Source organism: Typopeltis vanoorti, chromosome 2 (genome assembly GCF_054136105.1).
Source record: "Typopeltis vanoorti isolate ZY-2024b chromosome 2, IOZ_Tvanoo_1.0, whole genome shotgun sequence".
Lineage (NCBI taxonomy): Eukaryota > Metazoa > Arthropoda > Arachnida > Uropygi > Thelyphonidae > Typopeltis > Typopeltis vanoorti.
In genome coordinates this window covers 126,341,191-126,365,668 of record NC_143550.1, presented here as the reverse complement: position 1 = coordinate 126,365,668, position 24,478 = coordinate 126,341,191, and the positions used below count along the sequence as shown (strand labels likewise).

Genomic DNA, 24,478 nt, shown 5'->3' with positions numbered 1-24,478 from the left:
AAGAAAAGAATACAGGATTGGATAGATGAAAATGGGATATTGTATGGGGGACAACATGGTTTTGTGAAGGGTAGATCATGCCTCAGGAACTTGCTCACGTTTTATAACACAGTGAGGGCTGAACTGGATAGTGGGTAATGGGTTTACAGTGATACTACTGGACCTTGCCAAGGCCTTTGACAGGATACCACATGGAACCCTAATCAGTAAACTGGAGCAAACATGGGGATAGATATAGGGTTGGTGAGATGGATAGGAGGGTGGTTGAAGGAGAGATACCAGAGAGTGGTTTATTCAGGAGTGGAGTCTAAAAGGCTTGTGACTAGTGGAGTGCCACAGGGCTCTGTTCTTGGACCACTGCTTTTCAGTTTGTTCATCAATGATATAGGAAAGGATTTGAGAGGAAGTGTTCACTTGTTTGCTGATGATGCAAAGTTGGGTAGAGCAATTGTGAGTGCACAGGATGTCAAAATTTTACAGGATGATTTGGATAGTTTGGAGGACTGGACTAGGAAAAATGGATATCAATTTAATGTGGCAAAGTGTAAGGTTATGCACTTTGGGGTGAAAAAAATAGCAGCAGTATATCGCATTAGTGGAACCGTACTCCAGGAGATTGATGAGGCCAGGGATTTGGGAGTGTTGGTGGATAGGGAATTGAAATTTAGGGGGCACACTGCAAAAGTGACTAAATCAGCTCATCAAATCACTTGGCGTCTGAAAAATACTTTAACATGCAGAGACAAACAAGTTGTTGTTCCTCTGTATTCGAGCCTTGATAAGACCCCATCTGGACTACTGTGCCAGTTATGGACACCAGGGTTTCTTCGTGATGGGGAGCAAGTGGAGAGGATCCAGAGACGAGTGACCAAGATGATAGCAGGTCTGTGGAATGAACCTTATGAGAATAGGTTGAAGATTTGTGGGTTTCAGAGATTGGATGATAGGCGAAGGAGGGGGTGATATGATTGAGACATTCAAATTACTGAAGGGTTTCTATAAGATTGATCCAGAAGATATTTTTGAAAATATGACTGGTGGTGGGAGGACTAGGGGCCATGCATGGAAGCTGGGCAAGAGCGAGGTTGACAAGGTTGTTAGAGCTAGGTTTTTTACTTGGAGAGTGGTGAATGAGTGGAATAAGCTTCCAGAGTCTGTTGTGTGTGCTACGACCGTGAATGAGTTCAAGGCAAGGTATGATAGATACTGTGTCTATGTCGAATAGTTGTTCTTGACATGATGTTAGGGCCTCCCTCAATGAGTCTGTCGACTCCTTGGAGTTGCCCGGAACAACAACAATAATAATAATAATAATTACAAGCCTTCCTGCCACAGAAGACCTGTAAATATCAGATTGAAATGTTTGGCAGTTAAAGTATATCAATTTAATTGTTTCATTAACCTTATGCATATGTGTAATTTAGTCTTACTATTATCCCACAAGTACATCTGAAACATCATTACATGGTTGAAGGAATTTCATAAGGAAAGCAAAACACTGCTTAACATGAATGTGTTAATAGACATTAGTGAACATTAATATTATGCATTTTATACAAATGCAGCATTACATTTCCAGACACTGAAATGTTCTATCCGAGTTATATCTTTCCATCTGAGTTCTGCCCTGCACTTTTCTATCCATTTTCCTGCCTGATATCTACAGATGTTGTTATTATTATTAACATAAACCTCATGGAATCAAAAACTCATCTAGTAGGTCCCTTTGTCATACACACAGCTGATCATACTGAGCCTTAAATACATTAAAAATCCTCTGCAGACACCACACTCTTAAGCAAGGCATTCCAATCATTCACAACTCTGCATGAAAAGCAACCTGCCTCTCACTCCCCTCACACCCTCTTTATACAGTTTCCAGGAATGACCTCTGGTTCTCCCCTGATCTCCCACTATTCTCTGTAGAACTTCTCCACTATTGATCCTATAACAACCCCTTACCAACTTGTAGGTCACTATCATATCTCCCCTCTTCCTCCTGTCCACCAGACTCTGCAAATTACATCTTCTCAATCTTTTCTCATACTCGACATTCCAGAGGTCAGAAACTACCTTAGTCGGTTGCCTTTGGACACTTTCCAACATCTCTTCATCCTTCTGAAAATCAGGTGACCAAATCTGGGCACAAAAGTCCATGTGTGGCCTAATCAAAGCCTTATACAACGAAACAAGAATCTCCCTACTTCTACATGTCAGTGTCCTCCACATCATTCCCAGAAGCCTTTGTGTTGTCTTCACAATTTTGATGTGTCCCCTAAATTTTAGATCCTTATCCACTATTACCCCCAGATCTCTTATTTCCTCTGCCTCCAACAATATATTCTCACTAAGCATAGATTCTGCATCCCATCTTTGTTTTCCAAATTTTAAAACCTTACATTTTGCAACATTGAACTTGCATCTCCATTTCCGTACCCGATCACTCAATTTATTGAAGTCTTCTTGTAAGGCCACAACATTTCTACTCTTCATGGTTTTTCCCAAATTTGCATCATCTGCAAACAACTGAATATCTGCATCCAAATCTTCACCTATGTCATTTATATACAAATTAAACAGCAATGAGCCTAAAACAGACCCCTAAGGCACGCCGCTAGTAACTTTCTTCTTCCTGGATTCCCCCCCCCCCCATGCACAACTTGCTGGTGCCTATTAGATAACCAGTCTCTGATCCAGTGCACTAATATCCAACCCCATCTGCTGTAGTTTGACTGTCAACTTATCATGAGATACTCTATCAAAAGCCTTTGCAAAAACCAAGTATATTACTGTGTATCCTTCTCCTCTGTCCAAGGAAGCACTCACCTTATTGTAATAGTAAGTAGATTACTAAAACATGACCTCCTATTAGCAAATCCATGCTGTCCATCAAAGATAATACCATTGTTGTCAACCCAACTCTGGATCCTAGTTCTCACAAGCTTCTCCAACCACTTAACCACAACACCTGACACAGAGATAGGCCTATAGTTTGATGCTTGAGTTCTATCACCTCCTTTATGAAGTGGCACAATCTTGCCCTCCTTCCACTCCTTAGGAACATGACTGATTGCAAGACTCTTGTTAAAAAAATATGTCAAGACAGGTGTAAACTCCCTGGCACATTCCTTCAGAATATGTGGTGATATATTATCAATTCCCACAGCCTTATTTACATCTAGTTTACTCAACTCCTCATACATCTCTTGCTCACTTACAGTCAATCAGTCTCTTTCCCATCATCAACTGCTCTCAATCTTTCCATGAAGTCACATTCACAAGATTGAAAAACCTTTATGAACTGCTCATTAAGTATCTCCACCACACCTTCTTCAACAGTTGTCTTTATACCATTTTCTCCAATCAATGTCATCCTTCCATAATCATTCTTTCTTTTGCTCGCTACATATCGAAAGAACTCCTTAGAATTCTTTTTGGCTTTATTAGCTAACTTCTGTTCATACTCTCTTTAGCTACCCTCACCAACCAAGTCACCTGCCTTGCCTGGTCTTTGTAGTCCTCATGGAATTGGTTATTTCCACTTCTCTAATGCTGCCTCCATAATGCCCTTTTTCTCTGTATCGTATGCTTAATCTCTTTATTTTCATCCATTTCACACTTGCCTTATTTAACCTTCTCACCCTTGGAATAGATTTAGACATTGCATCTACTAGATAGTTTTTGAAAATCTTCCCCCAAGCTGCAGTGATCTCTTTTCCAGCCAACTCCTCATTCCATGCAAGCTGTCCTCCTGAGCCCTTCATAATCATCCCCCTTGTAGTTCCACATTATTTCTTTTTCTTTTCTTACAGAGGTTCTCTCACTGCTGGTAATCACCTCACGGTCACTCTCACCTTAATCTTACTTAATCTCTGCTTAATCTCTTTATTGATCAATTTCACATCTACCTTATTTAACCTTCTCACCCTTGGAATATATTTAGTCATTGCATGTACTAGATAGATTTTCAAAATCCCCCAAGCTGCATTGATCTCTTTTCCAACTAATTCCTCATTCCATGCTACACCTGCAAGCTATCCCCTGAGCTTTTCATAATCACCCTCCTTGTAGTTCCACATATATTCTTTTCTCACAGAGGTCCTCACACTGCTACTAATTTATTAATCAATCTACAAATATTTCATTTTACATATTGTAAGAGATGAGTGTGGATTAAAAAACCATAATAGAGATTTGAATACAAAACAACAGTAAAATGTGTCTGTTGCTGGGGAACTCAACATTGGGACATGCACATATATATTTATTTATGTAACACAATTGGTCATACCAATTTCCCCAAATTTTGGAACAGAAAGGTAGTTATTATTATTTTAAATTAAGCCACTGTAGCAAGGATTCAGCACTTTCTTTAATACACATATTCAGATTTATGATTACAGCTATGCATGGGTGCTAAGTATCCCATAGGACCATGTGGCAAATGTCATAATTTCTGTGTTGAGCCAGACAAAATTTATGTTTGCTAAGCTCAATACTGACACTGACCTGCATAGATAAGAGTTGTCATTCCATTGTATAAAGCCATGATCAGACCACACTTGGACTATTGTTCTCAAATTTGATCTCCAGTGAAAACAGTGCAGAGGAATCTTCCTCTACACCTCCTGATACCTAGGATGATATCAGGACTGTACAATGTTAGTTATGAAGACAGGCTGAGAGAATGTGGACTACGGTTTTGGTGGATAGAAGGAGAGGTGATATGGTTGAGGCTTTTAAACTGTTGAGAGTTGGTTATAGGGTGAGGCACGGGGCCATCCCTAGAAGTTATGAAAGGGAGTTGTGAGCAAGAGGGGGAGGAGTGGTTTCTTTGCATGGAGGGTGGTTGAACTGTGGAATGCATTGCCTGATAGAGTGAGAGCACAAACGGTCAATGAGTTCAAGGAGTGGTATGATAGATTTTGTGTTTTCTATGATGGGCTTCTCGAGTTGAATCTTTTGACTCCTTGGAGACCTGAATCATCATAATAATAATAATATGGCTTTGATATTCTGAAGTACATTTTTTTAACTGATCTTTCCTATTTGCAACAGGAACATAGGTAATAGCAATGGTGGCAGTTTGTCTTTTGGAGAAGGTGAAAATTTGCAAATTTGTTTGATGGTTTGAAGATGGTGGCAAGCTTGGGTTTCCTCGAAATCTTTGCTATATGTGCAAATACCTTTTATGTAAGCAAGTGGAGTTCTGCAAGTTCTTTCCTTGAGGATGAACAGAGAAACTGTCCATTTTATACATAATTACTGAATTATAAATATTTAAGAAAGCCATTTGTTAGTTTACAATTCCTGTTGAAGAGTACTTTGGAGGAGAAAATTTTGTGCTTCACATACCAAGGATTTTATAATTCCATATATTTTGAGATGGAGAGGGTGTGAAGATGAAATAGAGGTATAGCAATTTGTAATCTTTGGTTTATGGTAGACAATGTGAATTTGAAACTAAGCCATCAAATTCACATTGTGTGTGTCTCTATAAAAAGATATTGAATATGATGATTCTTTCTCCAAAGTCAATTTGATTCTGTGTTGGAAATTATTAATTTTTAAAAAAGCTTGGGTTTAATTCCATCACAAATAGCAAAAACATCACCTGCATAGTTTAGGATAGACACATAATATTCATTTTTTAAAAAAAAAAAAATTAGCTGAATTTGTGGATGTGAACCATTGCAGTTCTTTCAACCTGTTTGTAAGGTTTGTTCCTCCAGGTGAAATAGAGGGAAATTTTTTTTTAAATTTTAATTTTGTAGAAATGACTTCCACTAGAATCAACAATAGATTGAAGAGGGTGTTTTATGTGACATATAAACTGTCACATAAAATAATGTTTTATTATTTTATGTGACATTATTAAGGACATGAAAGTTATATTCAGCTTATCAAAGTTCATAAATCTTATTTTGCTTCAACATAAAATTGATAACATTAGCCATAGGATCTCATAGGTTAAATACCAAACTCCTGCATGCCTATAATTGTAAATTTGAACACTTATTAAAAGAAAGTGCTGAAACCTCTTTACCATCTTAACTGAAATTGTAATGATAGCTTTCCTCTTCCAAAAATTCGAAAAATTATTATCCTCAACTGTATTGAATCTTTTTTAAATACACAAATGCCTGTCCCAATTAGTGTTTTATCCAGACTATTATATAACCTTATGTCTAAAAGGATTTCCATCGTAACGTGCATATATCACCGTTCTTTTGTATTCTAATTTCTGTACTGTTCTTCAACCTATACTATTGATGTTTTATGATACACGAAATGAAATATTTGTAGATTTACTAATAAATTATTATTGTACTTTAGTTATGCTGCATAAACATTTAAATTACACAAGTGTATTTATGTAAGACAGTTGGTTTCCCTGTGCATTTCCAAAATTTCATGCTCTCTATAACGATCTAATCATTTTCATACGTTTCACGCAAAATTTTACACTTTTTTTTTTTTTTTTGAGTGTTTGATCTGCTTGATGGGTCTAGAGAATGTATTTACATCTTCTCCCACAGCAATATTATTCTTAAACTTTCCTTAAATGGAGGAAGCAGAGGAATAGTATATTATTATTACCCAAGATCCTCATCTGGGAGGTCCTTTTATCATACACACAGCTCATCATACCATGCTTTAAACACATTCAAATTCTCTGTGAACACAACACTCTCAGGCAAGGCATTCCAATCATTCACAACTCTGCATGCAAAAATCCTCCTTCTCACTCCCCTGCTCACATCCTTTTTATACTGTTTTCCAGGGATGACCTATGATTCTCCCCTGATCCTATAACAACCTCTTACTAACTTGCAGGTCTCTATTATCCCCCGCCCTTTCCTTCTATCTCACCAGACTCTGTAAATTGCATCTTATCAGCCTTTCCTCATATAGATTCCAGAGGTTAGAAACTATCTTAGTCAGCCACCTCTGGACCCTTTCCAACATCTCTTCATCCTTTTGGAAACCAGGTGACCAAATCTGGATACAGTAGTCCATGTGTGGCCTAATCAATGCCTTATACAATGGAACAAGAATCTCCCTACTTCTACAAGTCAGTATCCTCTGCATCATTCTCAGAAGTCTTTTTGTTGTCTTCACAATTTTGGCAATGTGTCCTTTAAATTTCAGATCCTTATCCACTATCACCCCAGGATCACTTATTTCCTCCACCTCTGACAGCATATCCTTACGAAGCATAAATTCTGCATCCCATCTTCGTTTCCTAAATTTTAAAACATTACATTTTGCAACATTGAACTCGCATCCCCACTTCCCATGCCCAATGACTCAGTTTATTCAAGTCTTCTTGTAAAGCCACAACATTTTTTTTACTCTTCATGGTTCATCCCAACTTTGCATTATCTGTAAACAACTGAATATCTTCATCCAAATCTTCGCCAATATCATTAATATACAAGTTAAACAGTAACGGCCCTAAAACAGACCCCGAATCACACTGCTAGTGTCTTTCCTTTTCCTGGATATTGCTCCCCCATACACACAACTTGCTATCAGATAGCCAGTCTCCAATCCAATGCATTAATCTAATATCTAACTCCATCTGCTCTAGTTTGACTATCAACTTATCATGCAGTAATCTGTCAAAAGCCTTTGTGATCTAAGTATATTACTGTGTATTCCTCTCTTCTGTCCAAGGAAGCAGTCACCTTATTGTAATAAGTAAGTAGATTACTAAAACATGACCTCCCTTTAGCAAATCCATGCTGTCCATCAAAGATAATACCATTGTTGTCAACCCAACTCTGGATCCTAGTTCTCACAAGTTTCTGCAATAACTTAACCACACCACCTGACACATAGATAAGCCTATAATTTGATACTTGAGTTCTGTCACCCCCCCTTATAAAGTGGCACAATCTTGCCCTCGTTCCACATAATTGATATCAGGGAAAGATTTTGCTGCTCTCTTGGAATAATCAAAAGAAAAATAATGAAGAAATATTTTATATATATACTTAAAACATTGCACATTCACAGGAAAGCATAAAAATAACACTATCATGAGACATCACAGAATAATTCATGAAATTTGCTACTTTCCAGAACCCCACAATAGCTTCTGTAAATGAATTGCTTAATTTCCCAGAGATTGTAGCTTTTGGCTAAGATGGTTTGACAGATATGACAAAGAGAGCCAGGCATCTCTTTTCAGGCCAGTTTAATCAGGCCCATAATATGAGTAGTTTATAGGATACGTGAAGGCACCTGAAAAATATTAAATTAAGATCATTTTGTATTCGGTTACCTTAGTTACTTTCTTAATTTGGTGTTTGTTAGAGTGTTATTTAGAATGAATTTTCTGCTTTCAGGGAAATGGAATAACTGTATTCTTTGTCAACAATCCAACTTTAAATCCACTTGAGACAAGAACATTTGAGATTGAGTTGCGTGAAGTAAGTAAAGCATTCAAAATTCATTTTTCAATAATGTTTAGATAGTTATCATGTTTACTTCCTGCATTAAAAAAAAAAAAAAAAGGAAGTGTTTATCAGTCACTTTTGGTGACTAATAAACAATATACCAATGAAGCATGCTCAAATTGCTAAATTACTTTAATGCTCACTTGCTGTAAGGCGCTAAACTACATAAAATAAATTTTCATTTTGTGACTTATGATCATAAATACCTAATTAATTTTAATTAATAAATTTCCAGAATATTACACATTTTATCTAATGGATTTCATCATAACTGAACATATGATAAAAATAGCTGGGAAAGTTTTATTCTGCAAACATTATTTTAGAAGTGGAACTCTGCAAAGTGCATGGATTTTTACTTTGTTATAATTCTTTTTAACTGAAAAGCCTTATGTGTTAATAAAAAGTAACAGTAACTTACCTAAGCCAGAGAGGGATCCAAAATTTCCAAATATCTACTGGCAATTGCTCTATTTGCTTGTGCAAGATTCTGGAAAAATTGGTTCGCTCTTGTCTTTCGTGGTATCTGAAGAAAAGCAACCTTTTTTTGCAGAACACAATCTGGCTTCTGAAAATATCATTCCATCACTGATCATTTTGTCTGGCTGAGGCATTCATTAGAGATGCCCTCATAAAATGCAAACATGTAGTATCAGTTTTCTTCTATATGGAAAAAAAGCATGTGACATTGCTTAGAGATTTGGAATACCTAAAGACTTGCAGGATTTCGGTCTTTGAGGAAAGAATTCCCTCTTTTTATTATAAACTTCTTATATAACTGAATGTGTGAGTGGAAATTGCCCTCTCATGGTCCTACAAAGAAGAGGAAGTCCACAAGGTTCTTTTTTAGGCATCATGTTTTTTGCAATCTAGGTCAACTCAAATAACAGAACAACTACCTCTGCTAGTAAATAATGCTTAATATGCAGATGGTTTTACAATCTTCTGTCTCTCATACAACATGAGGGTCATAAAAAGACTACTTCATCAACAATCTTCATCATTTTCTGCTGTGAAAATCTGAAACCAGATTTTCACTGCAGAAGGTTTGTGTGTACTTTTACTGCAAATGTGGTCTTTATCCTGATACAGAACTCTGACTAGAACAATCACTGATCCCAGTTGCATTAGAAGCCAAGTTTTTGGGACTAATATTTGAAAGCAAGCATAGTTTCGTTCCTCATACATTCATCAATTATGAAACAACTGCCATAAAGCAGTGAACATTCTATACACCCTGTTTTCCACCCATTGGGATGCTAGCAGATCTTCTTTGCTTCATTTATACAGGAAAAGTATAAATCTTTGCAAACAAAATGTTACTACTGTTCACAAGTCTGTGCTTCTGCCAGGAGAATATACTATGATGGCTAGACCCTGTTCACCATCAAGCCAGGAAAACTGCAACTAATGCATTTTGCAAGTCACCTATTCTTGGTCTGTACATAGAGGCAAACAAACCATTATTGTTGCTTCGATACCAACAGCTGTCTCTGCTATATGTAACTAAAATAAAATCCTTCTCAGAGCACCCATGTATCCAACCATCTTTCAGTCCCCCACCAATGGGAAAATCCTTATAACACTAGACAGACTGCCATAAACCCTTTAGTTTGTAGATAAAAGCTGTAGAAATAGAAGTAGAAACATAGCTCAGATGCTACGAAACTTGCTTCCACTATGCCAATCATACATGCCATCATGAAGCTTTTCTTTCAGTAGGCTACTGAAATTTTCCATCCTTGCTGTCATCTATCAGCAACTCTGAAACTCATAAAACTGAATACTCTGATTTTGTGCCTATCTACACAGACTGCTTAAAATCGGAAAACCTAGTGGAGTCTTCTGTCATCTTTACAGACAATATTATATCTGCACAAATCCCATGGAAGTGTAACTAGTTTACAGCAAAGCTATATATGATAGAGCTTGCTAAAATACATCAAATTCTACTGCTACCAGAGTTGCATAATATATTTAGACTCGCAAAGTTCTCTTCATGCAATAAGAGAGAGTCTAGAGCTAGCAACATCTGGTGCTCTCCTGAATTCAGCACCTCCTCTTTCAGTTATGGAATCTACACTTTGATATACTCTTCTGTCGGATTCCAAGCCATGTTGCAATTAAAAAAAAATGAGGCTGAAGATACTGCAGTGAGGTCAGATCATTATTCAAGCATCATCCACCATCAGCTCAAACCTATGTAGATTATTAACAGATTATCAGACAAAAACTCCTATCCCAAAGAAGCAGCTATCTTGGAACAGTGTAATAATAACTTCTACTAAATTAAGCCTGGTTATATTATAGCAGTCTTGCCTGCACAGGGTTCAAACAGAATAAGTTGTTCTTGCTTAACTTTGCATAAGCTATAGACATCTCACCCATTGCTTTCATCTGATAGGTAATGACATGCTTGTGTGTGAGTTTTGTGACTCTGGACCATCTATCACTCATATTTTAATAAGCTGTCCTTGTTTACCAACAAGTGCAGTCATTAAAGTAATTTAAAGCTGTGGGACTTGATAATATATCGCCGCGTATTCTGAAGGAATGTGTCAGGGAGTTGACACCTGCCCTGACATATTTCTTTAATACGAGTCTTGCACTTGGTCAAGTTCCTAAGGAGAGCAAGATTGTGCCACTTCATAAAGGAGGTGATCGAACTCAAGCATCAAACTATAGGCCTATCTGTGTGTCATGTGTTGTGGTTAAGTTGTTGGAGGAAGCTTGTGAGAACTAGGATCCAGAGTTGGGTTGACAACAATGGTATTAATTTTGATTGACAGCATGGATTTGCTAAAGGGAGGTCATGTTTTAGTAATCTACTTACTTATTACAATAAAGTGACTGCTTCCTTGGACAGAGGAGAAGGATATAAAGTAATATACTTGGATTTTGCAAAGGCTTTTGATATAGTACCTCATGATAAGTTGACAGTCAAACTAGAGCAGATGGGGTTGGATATTAGATTAGTGCACTGGATTGGAGACTGGCTGTCTGATAGGTATTGTATCAACAAGTTGTGTATGGGGGTGCGATATCCAGGAAAAGGAAAGTCACTAGTGGAGTGCTTCAGGGATCTGTTTTAGGGCCATTACTATTTAACTTGTATATTAATGATATTGGTGAAGATTTGGATGGGGATATTCAGTTCTTTGCAGATGATGCAAAGATGGGACGAACCATAAAGAGTAGTGAAGATGTTGTGGCCTTACAAGAAGACTTAAATAAATTGAGTGATTGGGCATGGCCGAAATGGGGATGCGAGTTCAAAATGTAAGGTTTTAAAATTTGGAAAACGAAGATGGGATGCAGAATCTATGCTTTAGTGAGAATATATTGTTGGAGGTAGAGGAAATAAGAGATCTGGGGCTGATAGTGGATAAGGATCTAAAATTTAGGGACATGTAGCCAAAATTGTGAAGACAACACAAAGGCTTCTGGGAATGATGCGGAGGACACTGACGTGTAGAAGTAGGGAGATTCTTGTTCCGTTGTATAAAGCTTTGATTAGGCCACACATGAACGATTATGCCCAGATTTGGTCACCGGGTTTTCAGAAGGATGAAGAGATGTTAGAAAGGGTCCAAAGGCGACTGACTAAGGTAGTTTCTGACCTCTGGAATGTCGAATATGAGGAAAGATTGAGAAGATGTAATTTGCAGAGTCTAGTGGAGAGAAAGAAGAGGGGAGATATGATAGAGACCTACAAGTTGGTAAAGGGTTGTTATAGGATCAATGGTGGAGAATAGTGGGAGATCAGGAGAGAACCAGAGGTCATTCCTGGAAACTGTATAAAGAGGGTGTGAGTAGGGGAGTGAGAGGCAGGTTGTTTTTCATGCAGAGTTGTGAATGATTGGAATGCCTTGCCTGAGAGTGTGGTGTCCGCAAGGAGTTTGAGTATATTTAAGACACGGTATGATGAGATGTGTGTGTGTGATAAAAGGACCTCCCAGATGAGTCTTTTTACTCCATGAGGTCTTGGGGTAATAATAATAATTATTTTAACCACTTTTATGTCTGATTCCTACATGCTTAGGTACATTTGATCAGACTCATCAACTTTCAAAGTGTTTTTATACTTTTTACTTTAAGTTATTGTAGATATGTTTTTAAAAACTCAGATTTATGCATATTTTATGAATTTTAATATTTTTTTTTATAATTTTTCCATCTGTTTTTTTATTTGTGTTTCTATACTGATTTTATATTGTCTTTCTTATTTATTAAATAGTATACTTCTAAGAAATGTTTCAGGTATGATTTTTGTTATTATTTTGACTTTTATAGTTTTTAGACCTATGTTGTTGTGGTTATAGCCTTTCAGCTGTTTAGGGGCAGCTTTATATATATATATATATATATATATATATATATACACACACACACACACACACACATGCATACCACCATCTAGGGAAATGACTAGGAGCAAGATGGTTTCAGTTGCCTTCCTTGCTGTACTATATCCTTTGACTGTATCTTGTGTGTTCACGGGGCCAGTTTGCCTGCTTAAGGGATTAAAAAAAACCAGATAAATTGGTGGAAACTGTTGGATACAGCTATATAAGCCCCTTATATTTTATTTTATTTTTCTGATCTCCATGAAGTCAGAAGATTCATTGTGGGAGGTCAACACAAAGTTTATCATACTACTCCTTAAACTCATCCACTGACTTCACCACCTTCTCAAGCAATGCATTCCATGCTCATACCACTATCCATCCAAAAAATTTACTTCTTATCCTTTTATTCACCACTCTCTTTTTAGAACATCTAGAGATGGCTCACTTGTCCTTGTTCCTTCTTCTCATTCAACCATATGAAAATCTCAGTGTTAACATGATGTAGCCCTTTAATAGCTTAAATGTATTGATCATATCCTCCTCCCTTTGTCTTCCATCCACTAAACTCTGCAGTCTGCATGATCTTAGTCTGTTCTCATAATTAACATTATCCAGTTCTGATATCATTTTTGTTATGTCTCTGCACCCTCTTCAAGTTTACTTCATCCCCTTCAAATTCTGTTGAGCCGATCTGAGCACTGAAATCCAAATGTGGGTCTAATCAAAGCTTTATACAATGGGATCATCACAATTTTATCTCTTGTGGTGAGTATCCTCCTCAAGAATTGTTAAACATCTCGGCAATTCTCTGAAACAATATGTTCTTGGAACTTCAAAGTCAGACTACTTTATCTAAAGTAGTCTGACTACTTTAGATAAAGTAGTCAGACTTTATGGTATATTGGGAAGGAAAGATCAAGAGAGTTAGCACTCCTCCTGTCCTGGTTGTTCAAATTGAGTCTCTGCATATTCATAATTCATTTCTTTGTGTAAGTGTTTAGCTAGGACTGATGTGGCAAATAATAGGCCAGTCTCTGGTGTGGTCATCAACATATTGTAGAGGCTTATTAATAGCCACTCCCATGGGTCAATAGGATCCTCTATAGAGGACAGCATGGTTTTGTTGATGATAAGACTTACTTAGTTATCTACTCATATTCTGTAATAGAGAGAGATGGCAGAGTTGGATTGTACTACAGTACTTCTGGATTTTTTAAAGCTTACAGGATGCCACATGTATGGTTGTTATATAAATTAAAAGGGATGCATATGCAAAATAAACTTTGACATGGATAGTAGAGTAGCTGACTAGATGATGATGTGGGAATGATGTCTGTGTGGAGGGTGACCAGTGGTGTGCTAAATAGTTCCGTTCTTGGACCATGCTGTTAAAATTGTATATTAATTATATTGGGAATAGTCTAGCACATTTCTAGATAAATGTCATATCCAGTTATTAGGAGAGTCGATAAGAGACTTGCTGATAAACAGCCTGCCATGATTTGAACAGATTAATTATATGGAAATATGAAAATGAATGTCAAGTCACTGTTGATCGGTGTTATGCATTTCAGACGGAGGACATTTGAGGCAGAGTGTTATATTATTGAAATATTGTTGCAAGTAGTCATTGAAGCTAGAGGGTTATAGTGGATAGAGAACTCAAGTTTTGCAACACATGCTATAGTGTTGCTAAACGGATCACTGCACTGCTAAAGAGAATACTAATTTGTGAGATTTTAAAAGAAATGTATTCTCCTATTTTACTAGGCTTTGAGAAGACCACACCTGAACTGATGTGTGCAGATGATATGGTCTCCTAGGTTCTGAAGAAACGGTGAGACAATTTTGATCCAGAAGTTGATAACCAAGATAATAACAGCTTGTGGATTGCATTTAAAAGGACAGATTGAGCAAACATGATATTCCAAAGTTGTTAGTTAACAGTTGGATAGAAACATGCAACTTGTACAGACAGGTGAGATTTTACAGGTCATGGCATGTGGGGGAGAGAACTTCATCACTGGAAACTGAGTGAAGGTGTAGTTAGGGAGCAGGATTTTACTGTGCGTTCTGTGGGGAAAATGGCTCCCATTAGATGCTGAGTGCATCTTTCATGAAAGTGTTCAAGTATAAATGTATTTAGTTAAGTATGACTGACTAAAGGGGGCCATTGTTCTTTGGACTCACTTGTGAAGGAGCATGCATAATAATTAATAATGAAAGCAGAGTACACCGATTTTATCTAATTAAAGACAAGCTTAGGTGTTGAATGTTATTCATAACTTATTTTAATGATATAACACCAAACCAACTAAATTATAAAAATTTAGTTGGTTTGGTGTTATGCCAAAAAGTTGGCAGACAGTTATCAACTCCTACATAACTGTAATAGTCTTATTTTTGAATAAGACTATTACAAGAAGGTGCCATTTTAGAAGGTGCCAAATTAGCAGTTTAAATCTTTTCTCCATTACAATTTGAATTGTTTCACTTACTCATTGCATGTAAGTGGAAACTTTGACATGTAATGTGCTCTGAAGATACCTTTTTGAAATCCAACAAAATATAAACCAGTTAATAAACATCTTTTTTTATAATTTAGTTAGTTTGGTTTAATACTGTCAAAATTAGTTATGAACTGATTTTAGTTCAAAATCAGCCTCTAGTAGGTTCTGCAACTATCTTCTCAGATAGCATAATATCTATTCAAATTTTCCTAGAATGTTGCAATTACCAACTTGGTTGGCAGAGTGGTTAGTGTACCCACTCTCCAACCAACAGGTTGCGAGTTTGAATCCCACTGTGGGCATGGATATTTGTAATTGTCTTTGGGTGGGAGATGAATTTCATTGCCCTCTGTGAGGCCACTGCCCCACTTATTGGAGACCTAAAGTAGCTTGAAAAAGTTCAATGTTTGGTCTTTATGGCAGAGTTTCAGACTGTAAAAATAAATTAAAAATTACAAAAAATACATGAGATTGATAAAAATGGAAAAAAAACATCCTTAGCTCACCCACCCACAGTACAAAGGTACTATAGATTTACTAATAACTTCTTGGTGCTAACCACATTTAAAAAAAAAAAAAAAAAATATATATATATATATATGTATATACATACATACATACATACAATTCCCTCCCCCCGGCACAACCTACGCCACCCAACCCCTGAGTTCTGAGCTGGTAAGAGCTAGTAAGACAAAAAAAGTTTCAAATTTTAGCTTAACTTTTTTATATATATATATATAGAGAGAGAGAGAGAGAGAGAGAGTAGATATACATGCACACTACTGAGTTGCATGTCATAGAAATGCCCCCAAAGGTGCATAATTTATATGGATTCCTAAGTTATTTATAGGCACTAATTAGTCTGGTATATCAACAAGATCCAGTAATCTTTTCAATTCAGCATCTGTTCTATCAAATAAGGAGGTTTCAACTGATATTTGCCTGTTTTGATCCCAAACCATGACCAGAGAGAAAACTAACAATCCAAATTCAAATCCGAATTAACAGTAAATTATAAAATAGTGTAAAGCAAGTTTCGAACATGAGCTGGGGGTAGGAAGAGAAGCATTGGACTTACATGTTTTCAACAAATGCTTTCCCTCAAAATTAAAGATGCCAAGAAATTATATTCTTGGTTTAATCTTTTATCCAAGTGTAAGCAAACAAAGTTTGCATGTGAAGTAACTTCATGACTGGCTACTTGTATTTAGAGATTAATGACTTCACATATCACTTGCCTTAGTATCCCATAATGCAAAGCACATATCCTTACAGACACTTGGATGGCAAATGATGTGAAGTCAGTCTCTATATACAAGTAGCCTAGGCATGATGTTACTTCACTTGCAAATTTTGTTTGATTACCCTTGGATAAAGGATTAAACCAGGAATATAATTTCTTGGTATCTTTAATTTTTAGTATAAACAAGTGAACAAATTTCAATAAATGCTTTCACTCACTCCTTCTTACTTAGCTTAAAATTTTACATGACCATCATCAAAAGCTGATCTGATTCTGTATTTCTAGTATTTTCTTCATTACTTGTGCTCTTCATCTTTATTTCTTGCCCCCCCCCCTTGCTAATGCACATTCATATAGTTGACTCAGGAGAACAATATCTTTATTTCTAATTATACTTCAGGATCATATAATGCACCCTTTTGTTATTGGCAGAAATTTTGTAATCATCACAATAAAGTGATAAAGTACTGTGCAGTAATTGTATTAGGTAATGTGACCTCTAGTGGTAGTCATTTGACTCCTTGAGGCTGATTCTAATAAGTCAGCAGAAGCTTGCAATAATATGTGTGTGCAAATTATCATTATGCAGTCTAAAGTTAAAGAATTGTCTTATGAAGGTTTTTTTTTTCATGTAGACAAACTGGCAGAGGGTGGATTCCCGAGGTCCCACAACAGCTACTCGTGAAGATTTTATGAAAGTTTTGGCAAATGTTGAAGCCTTACTGATTCGTGCTTCCTTTCATTCAAGAATGCAGCAGACAATGTTGAGGGATGTCATAATGGATACAGCAGTACCACAAAGTACTGGACAGTCATTAAGTTTAGAAGTAGAGCAATGTGTGTGTCCTCCTGGATATATTGGTCTCTCATGTGAGGTGAGCATTACATTAAACATACTTTTCAATGCCATATACTTATTACAAATAGAATTACCAACATGTTTCACTACAACATAAGTAATATTCCCTCCCCAAAGTAACAGACAAAATTAAAATGTAGAGATAGATGAATATATAGAAGTGTAGTGTATCCAAACTGTCCATGGTAAAATGTCTACATAATATTAATCTGTATAACTCTAGGGGTTACAGGGTCCCCCCTTTCGGAGGACCCTGTAACCCCTAGAGAGCGAATCCCCTGGGTGGCAGATAGCTCACATGTATCTATGTATGTGTGTATATACACCTATGTGAGTGTTTATTATTATTATTCAGGCCTCCATGGAGTCAAAAGACTAATGTATGTATGTATGTGTGTGTATATATATGGTGGGGTGGTCCGAATATACTGAATAAGGACTTGTGGACCAAAAGGGGCAAACATCTTGATTATAAGGGAAGTGGCACTCCTGTGTCCCCTAGCTGGATCTATCCACTTCTTCTACTTTGAAGAAGATCCACTGACTTTAATCTTTCCTATAAGGCCTTATCAGCCAACTCTTCTTATTTTATGACCCTTATGCTATTAAAGTACTCAAGGGCCATGGGGTCTTTCCATTTCTGGCCTTATAACCATGTCCCCCTCTATAAACCTTTACTATAATTCTACTCTATTCTACTATAATCTACTCTTTCCCCTTCAATATACTCTATTCCTCCTACGGGTTGAAATTTGGAAGAAGACTAGTTCAGTAGCCTTAAGGTAGCAGCCCTTCCACTGAACTATTCAATCGTCAGGCTAGTCACCTGACATGGAGAACATAATTCTACTTTTAAGCTGACAGAAAAAGATAATCGGAATGAATCTATGGAAAAACGACCCTGGAATGGAAAAGGTAAAACGAAAATGGAAACAATAAAATATAGTACATATAGCAAACTGGAATGTAAGAGGAATAGCATATAAAGAAATAGAATTAGATCAAATATTAAATTAAAGAAATTTTAAAATAGCAGTAATCACTAAAACAAAAAAGAAATTAAAAGGACCCACGAGAACTGAAAATTTTAATGTGATATACAATGGAGTTGACAGAGACCAAAGTGCACAAGCAGGAGTCATGATTTGTATTCATAACTCCCTTTCAAAACAGTTAAAATATTATAAATTATGGAATGAAAGAATAATAGAAGCTGGGATAAAAATAGATAGAGGTTATTTAACAATAATTGGTTTATATGCCCCAGAAGAAGGAAGAGAATAGGATAATATTGAATTTTATAATCAGCTCCAAAATATTTATAATAAAATAAATAAAAATGATTATGTAATTTTAACAAGAGACTTAAATGCAAGAATTGGAAACACGAAAATTAATAATAATATAGGAATATATGGAAAACATACTCTAAACAGGAATGGTAAAAAATTGATTTGTAGTTTATAATAACCTAAAAATAATGAATTCTTTCTATAAACATAAAGACATACATAAATATACTTGGGCAGCAAGAGAATGTAAATCAATATTAGATTATTTTATCTTAAATGAAAAGACATCCAAGTTTTCGTTAAGATGTTAGAGTTCACAGAGGATATGAAATAAGTAGTGACCACTTCCTCATTAAAATAAAATTAAGATTACCACCTAAATGGCTACAAGTAACAAGAACAGAAAGAAAATTTAACATTTTTGTTAATAAAACTAGACTGTTAAATGACACAAATACACGATGGCTATATGAACAAAGAATTAACCAGTATCTAGATAAAATAAAACAAAATGAAGAAATAGAAATAGAATGGCTTAATATAAAAATGATACTAAATGCAGAAGCAAATGAAAGCTTAGGAAGGAACAAAAAAATTCAATAAAAGGCAAAACACTGAGATATGGAATGATACAACCAAAGAAATAATCAAAATGAAAAAAGAAGCTTATCATAAATGATTAAGCAGTAAAAGATTAGAAGATGAAATAGAATATAAAAGAATAAGAGCCATAGCTAAAAGAGAAGTCAGAAAAAGACAGAGAATCATGGAACAAATTCGTTTCTAATTTAGAACATGATTTATATAAAATAAGACCCAATGTATATAAGATTTTGAAACACCTAAATGCAGATACTAAAGAAAACATAAAATTAAACACCGAATTGAAATTAGAAGAATTTCTACACAGAATTGTGGGCAGATAAATATTTAAAAAAAAAAAGACAACTGGCAACATTTAATGAAAAGGAAATAACTAAAGAATTAGAAATCAGCCTGAAAGAAACAAGAAATGGAAAATCACCTGGAGAAGATACGCTAGGTTAAGAACTACGATAAAGAGCCAAGAGGCTATTTTTTTTTTTTTTTTTGGCAGCGTAAATTAAGTTAAGGGGATAATAAATCCCTTATTATCCCCTTAGGAGATGTCACTATCTGGTCTGGGTAGTGACCTCTCCTCTTAATGTAAAACAGTAATACATCTCCTAGGAGCTGTGTTTTACATTGTGAGAAAATATTAAGGATAGTGATGGAGCTTGCTCCACCTTTGCTCTGAGTTGCCCTAGTGTTGTACTACCCAGGTGTTGACTTGGACTCGCTGATAGTTCTTCGGCATGAAACTCTTAGATTTCAATCTCCAAGTTTCGTATCCAGCTTTAAAATAATGAGGGATTTATTATCCCCTTAACTTAGGTTAAGAACTATATAAATATGCAGGAACAAGATTCAAAGAAAGAGTCCTATTATTTTTAAATAAAATTTATACAACTGGTTATTCCCCCCAATAGAATGGAAAAAAGCAATTGTGGTTCCTATCTTTAATAAAATTAATAGAGATGACTGTAAAAGCTATAGAGGCATAAGTATACTAAATTGCTGTTATTCTTGTAGAAAGGCTTATACGCTGGTTAAACATGATAATTAATACTTAAGGAATTGACAGCATACACTAGAAATATAAATTAAAACAACTTTAGTGCATACTTTCCAATATTTCGGCAATGTCACGCTGCCATCTTCATGGGAACTTAAGATAATGACGTGCACGCAAGTACTACATAACAGCAAATGAGAAACGAAGCGAGGAAGCTACCGTTTTCCTAAAGTTCTGATGGTCCCCCTTGGCGGGCTATATTTGGTGTTTTTGGCGTTTTGGGCTGAAGTTCTTCTGATGTATGTTTCCCAAATTTGTGGCAGTCTCATGCATCCAAATTTGTTGCGGTTTGGCATGTTCTTAAGGGCTGAGGCTGATTCCATGAATAGTCTTTCATATTTGAACTTGCTGTGGTGTATTACTGTGGCTTTCTTCCACCTTATTCTGTGGCGAGTATCCAGAGCGTGGTCTGCAAGCCCAGAGTGGCTGTACTGGTGAAATCAGATGTAGTCCTTGTGTTCTGAGATTCTGATATTTGCTGTCCTGCCGGTTTGGCCAAACTAGGACAATTTACAGCTGCAAGGGACCTGGTATACACCAGGTAGTTCTAGGGGAAGTGGTTGGTCTTTACATAACAGCAAATGAGAAATGAAGTGAGGAAGCTACTGTTCTCCTAAAGTTTCTCATTTGCTATTATGTAGTACTTGCATGCACGTGTTTTTATCTTAAGTTCCCATGAAGATGGCAACGCAACGTTGCCGAAATATCGGAAAGTATATATTAAAGTTGTTTTAATTTATATTTCTAGTGTACGCTGTCGATTCCTTAAGTATTAATTATCATGTTTAACCAGCGGATGATAGTAATTCTTGTAGAAATAAGCCTTTCTACAAGAATTACTATCATCCACGTAGATTCCATCGCATGCAAGGCCCACCATTACGGCAAACTGCAGCTGAAGTTATCTAGATAATTGAATCCTCTGACCTTCCTAAAATGCTGCCCGGATAATCAGGTAATCCCAAATTGTGTAAAATTTTAGCACCGTTTCTATTCAAAAAAGCTCTCTGTATCTATAACCGGGCGAGCCAGGCTTTGCTATGGGAGCAAATTAATGCTACACACGGTTTCTTAGCCGACGTAAACAAAGCCATTTTAGCGCTAGGGATAGAGCTTTCAAATATACTAAATCATGAACTTTGGTCCATTCTACATGAAGTCTCGTGCACTGTGGCAAATAAAGAATTCGAAAGAATACAGAGTCGACATATCAACAAGTTTGATAAATTAAAAAAGAATTCTATGTCCAAACCAAAACTACAAACCAACACTGTCGTTAAACTTTCTTCAGTTATCTTGAAGCCTGAAGCACTCAACGCTCTGTCACATGGTCACAACTTTGCCATTGCTCCTAGGAAATTACCGGCCAAGGAATTAATGATCCAGATTGAACATGCTATTCACCACCTTCCAAACCACATCGCCAACGATATTAGATTGGATATAGCTTGCATTCTCACAAAAGCAAAATTACCAAAAACCAACATATCCATTAGTGAATACAAGTCGCTGCAGGAATTGAAGAAAAACAAAGAAATAGTTATCACCAAAGCGGATAAGGGGAATGCCACTGTGGTACTCAATCATAATGACTACACAGGTAAGTTTAAGACTTTACTATTAGATCGAGCTACTTACCTCCCCATTGAATACAATCCCACCAACTCACAAATTAGAAAACTCCATAGGCTCCTTAAGCAGGTCACTTCTTGGTGTGGATATTACTGACTAAAACCATATAACTCAAGACTCCCCGTATATATGGGCTCCCGAAAATACATAAAGAAAATGTGCCATTACATCCCATAGTGGATGGCATTGATTCTCCCACTACAAACTAGCTAAATATTTAGCCAAAGCACTCCCACACTATAATGGCAACACACCATCACACATAAAAAAAAAAACTCAGCCCACTTTAAAGCCAGTGTAGAAAACTTTACACTCCAACATAATGACATAATGGTCAGTTTTGACATCTCCTCCTTATTCACAAATGTCCCCTCAAAGAAACCTTAGAGCTAATCCAAGCTAAATTTCCTCCTGATATCTCAGCCCTATTTCAGTTCACAATGAACTGAGGCTATTTTGTTTGGCAGGAAAAATTCTACGAACAGATAGAGGGGGACAGCCATGTGTTCACCACTTTCCCCACCCTTGGCCAACTTCTTTATGGAGACTTTTGAAGAGAAAGCCTTAAACTCTGCCTCACAAAAACCTACCATATGGCTTCGCTACATTGATGATGTGTTCGCTATTTGACCACATGGCCTAGATACACTCCTCTCCTTCCTAACACACTTAAACAACCAGCCTAGAGTCAAGTTCACCCTGGAAAAAGAGGAAAACAATATCCTTCCCCTCCTAGACACACTAGTCACTTGCCAACCGGATGGTACCTTGGTTTTCTCAGTTTTTAGAAAACTCGCCCATACAAGCAGATACATTCACCAACGACCCCCCCCCCTCATAACAATATGGAGTTATTAAGACACTATTCAACAGTGCTAAACTAATCTGTTCAAATGACCAAGCCCTAACCACTGAACTAAATCACATCCTTAACACTTTCTCAGCCAATGGCTGAGAAAGTGTTAAGGATGTGATTTAGTTCAGTGGTTAGGGCTTGGTCATTTCCCCCCCCCCCAAAAAAAAAATCCAAAAAATACTAAAACTAGATATCCACAACCCACCTCCCCCCCCTTCACAAAAAAGATTACTCTTAATCCATCACCATTCCCTACATCCGAGGCACCTTGAAAAAAATCAACAAAATCCTAATAAAACATAACTCGACCATTTGTTACAGACCATATAGAAAATTGGCATCCCTTATCTGCTCCACTAAAGACCAACCACTTCCCCTAGACCTACCTGGTGTATACCAGGTCCCTTGCAGCTGTAAATTGTCCTTCTTTGGCCAAACAGGCAGGACAGCAAATATCAGAATCTCAGAACACAAGGACTACATCTGATTTCACCAGTACAGCCACTCTGGGCTTGCAGACCATGCTCTGGATACTTGCCACAGATTAAGAACATGCCAAACCGCAACAAATTTGGATGCATGAGACTGCCCCAAATTTGGGAAACATACATCAGAAGAACTTCAGCCCAAAACGCCAAGAACACCTAATATAGCCTGCCAGGGGGCACCATCAAGACTTTAAGAAAACGGTAGCTTCGTTTCTCATTTGCTGTTATGTAGTACTTGCGTGCACGTGTTCCCATGAAGTTCCCATGAAGATGGCAACGTGACGTTGCCGAAATATCAGAAAGTATATATTAAAGTTGTTTTAATTTATATTTCTAGTGTATGCAGGCGATTCCTTAAGTATTAATTATCATAAATTCCTGTTACAAAATATATAGCAGAATATTAAATTGCAAACTAATGAAATATTCTGAAAACTTTATTTTAGAAGTACAGAATGGATATAGAAAGGGACGATCATGTATAGACCCAGCCTTTTGCCTAAAATTAATAATAGAGAAAAGAAGAGAATACAATTTAGAAACTCATATTGCATTTATTGACTTTGAAAAAGCATTTGACAAAGTTAAAAGAAGCATTTTATTTCACATATTAAAAGAAAGATATATGAAAATAATCAAATACAAATAAGATTAAATCTTGAGCTATCATATACGAGAGAGATAAACCAATGGGTCCGACGGGGATGACCCCTCTCAGCAACTCTCTTTAATATTTACTTAAATGAAATAACAATAAAACGGAATAAAAATTTCCACCAAGGTATTAAACTTTCTCCTACTGTGAACTTAAACAATCTCCTTTTTGCTGACGACCAGATGATAATTACAAATTCTAAAGATAACTTACAGAAAGCTATTTTAGATCTGAATGAAATTGCCAAAGATTATGGTATAGCCAAAGTTTTTGATTTTTCTGTTATTATCAACAGAAAAATCAAAAACTATGGCCTTTAAAGGACAAGATCCAGTAAGAACTAGTAATAACTAAAATAAGAACTAAAATAGTAATAGATAACAAGATCTTAGAAGGTGAATTCATTTAACTACCTAGGATTTATGATCACATATGAAAAAATTATAAAACGTAAAAATTGCAAAATATTTAA

General features: G+C 36.3%; 1 protein-coding gene across 6 annotated transcripts in view; it reads left to right on the top strand.

The window, feature by feature from the left end:
- LOC150109418 (basement membrane-specific heparan sulfate proteoglycan core protein-like) overlaps window positions 1–24,478 on the top strand; it is a 1,783,738-nt gene that overhangs the window by 1,103,112 nt on the left and 656,148 nt on the right. For all 6 annotated transcript variants that reach the window (XM_090413063.1, XM_090413041.1, XM_090413033.1 and 3 more), the window contains 2 exons: window positions 8,355–8,438; window positions 17,206–17,445. In XM_090413063.1, coding sequence (XP_090269189.1) covers window positions 8,355–8,438; window positions 17,206–17,445 — 324 coding nt within the window. The remainder of the gene's footprint in view (window positions 1–8,354; window positions 8,439–17,205; window positions 17,446–24,478) is intronic.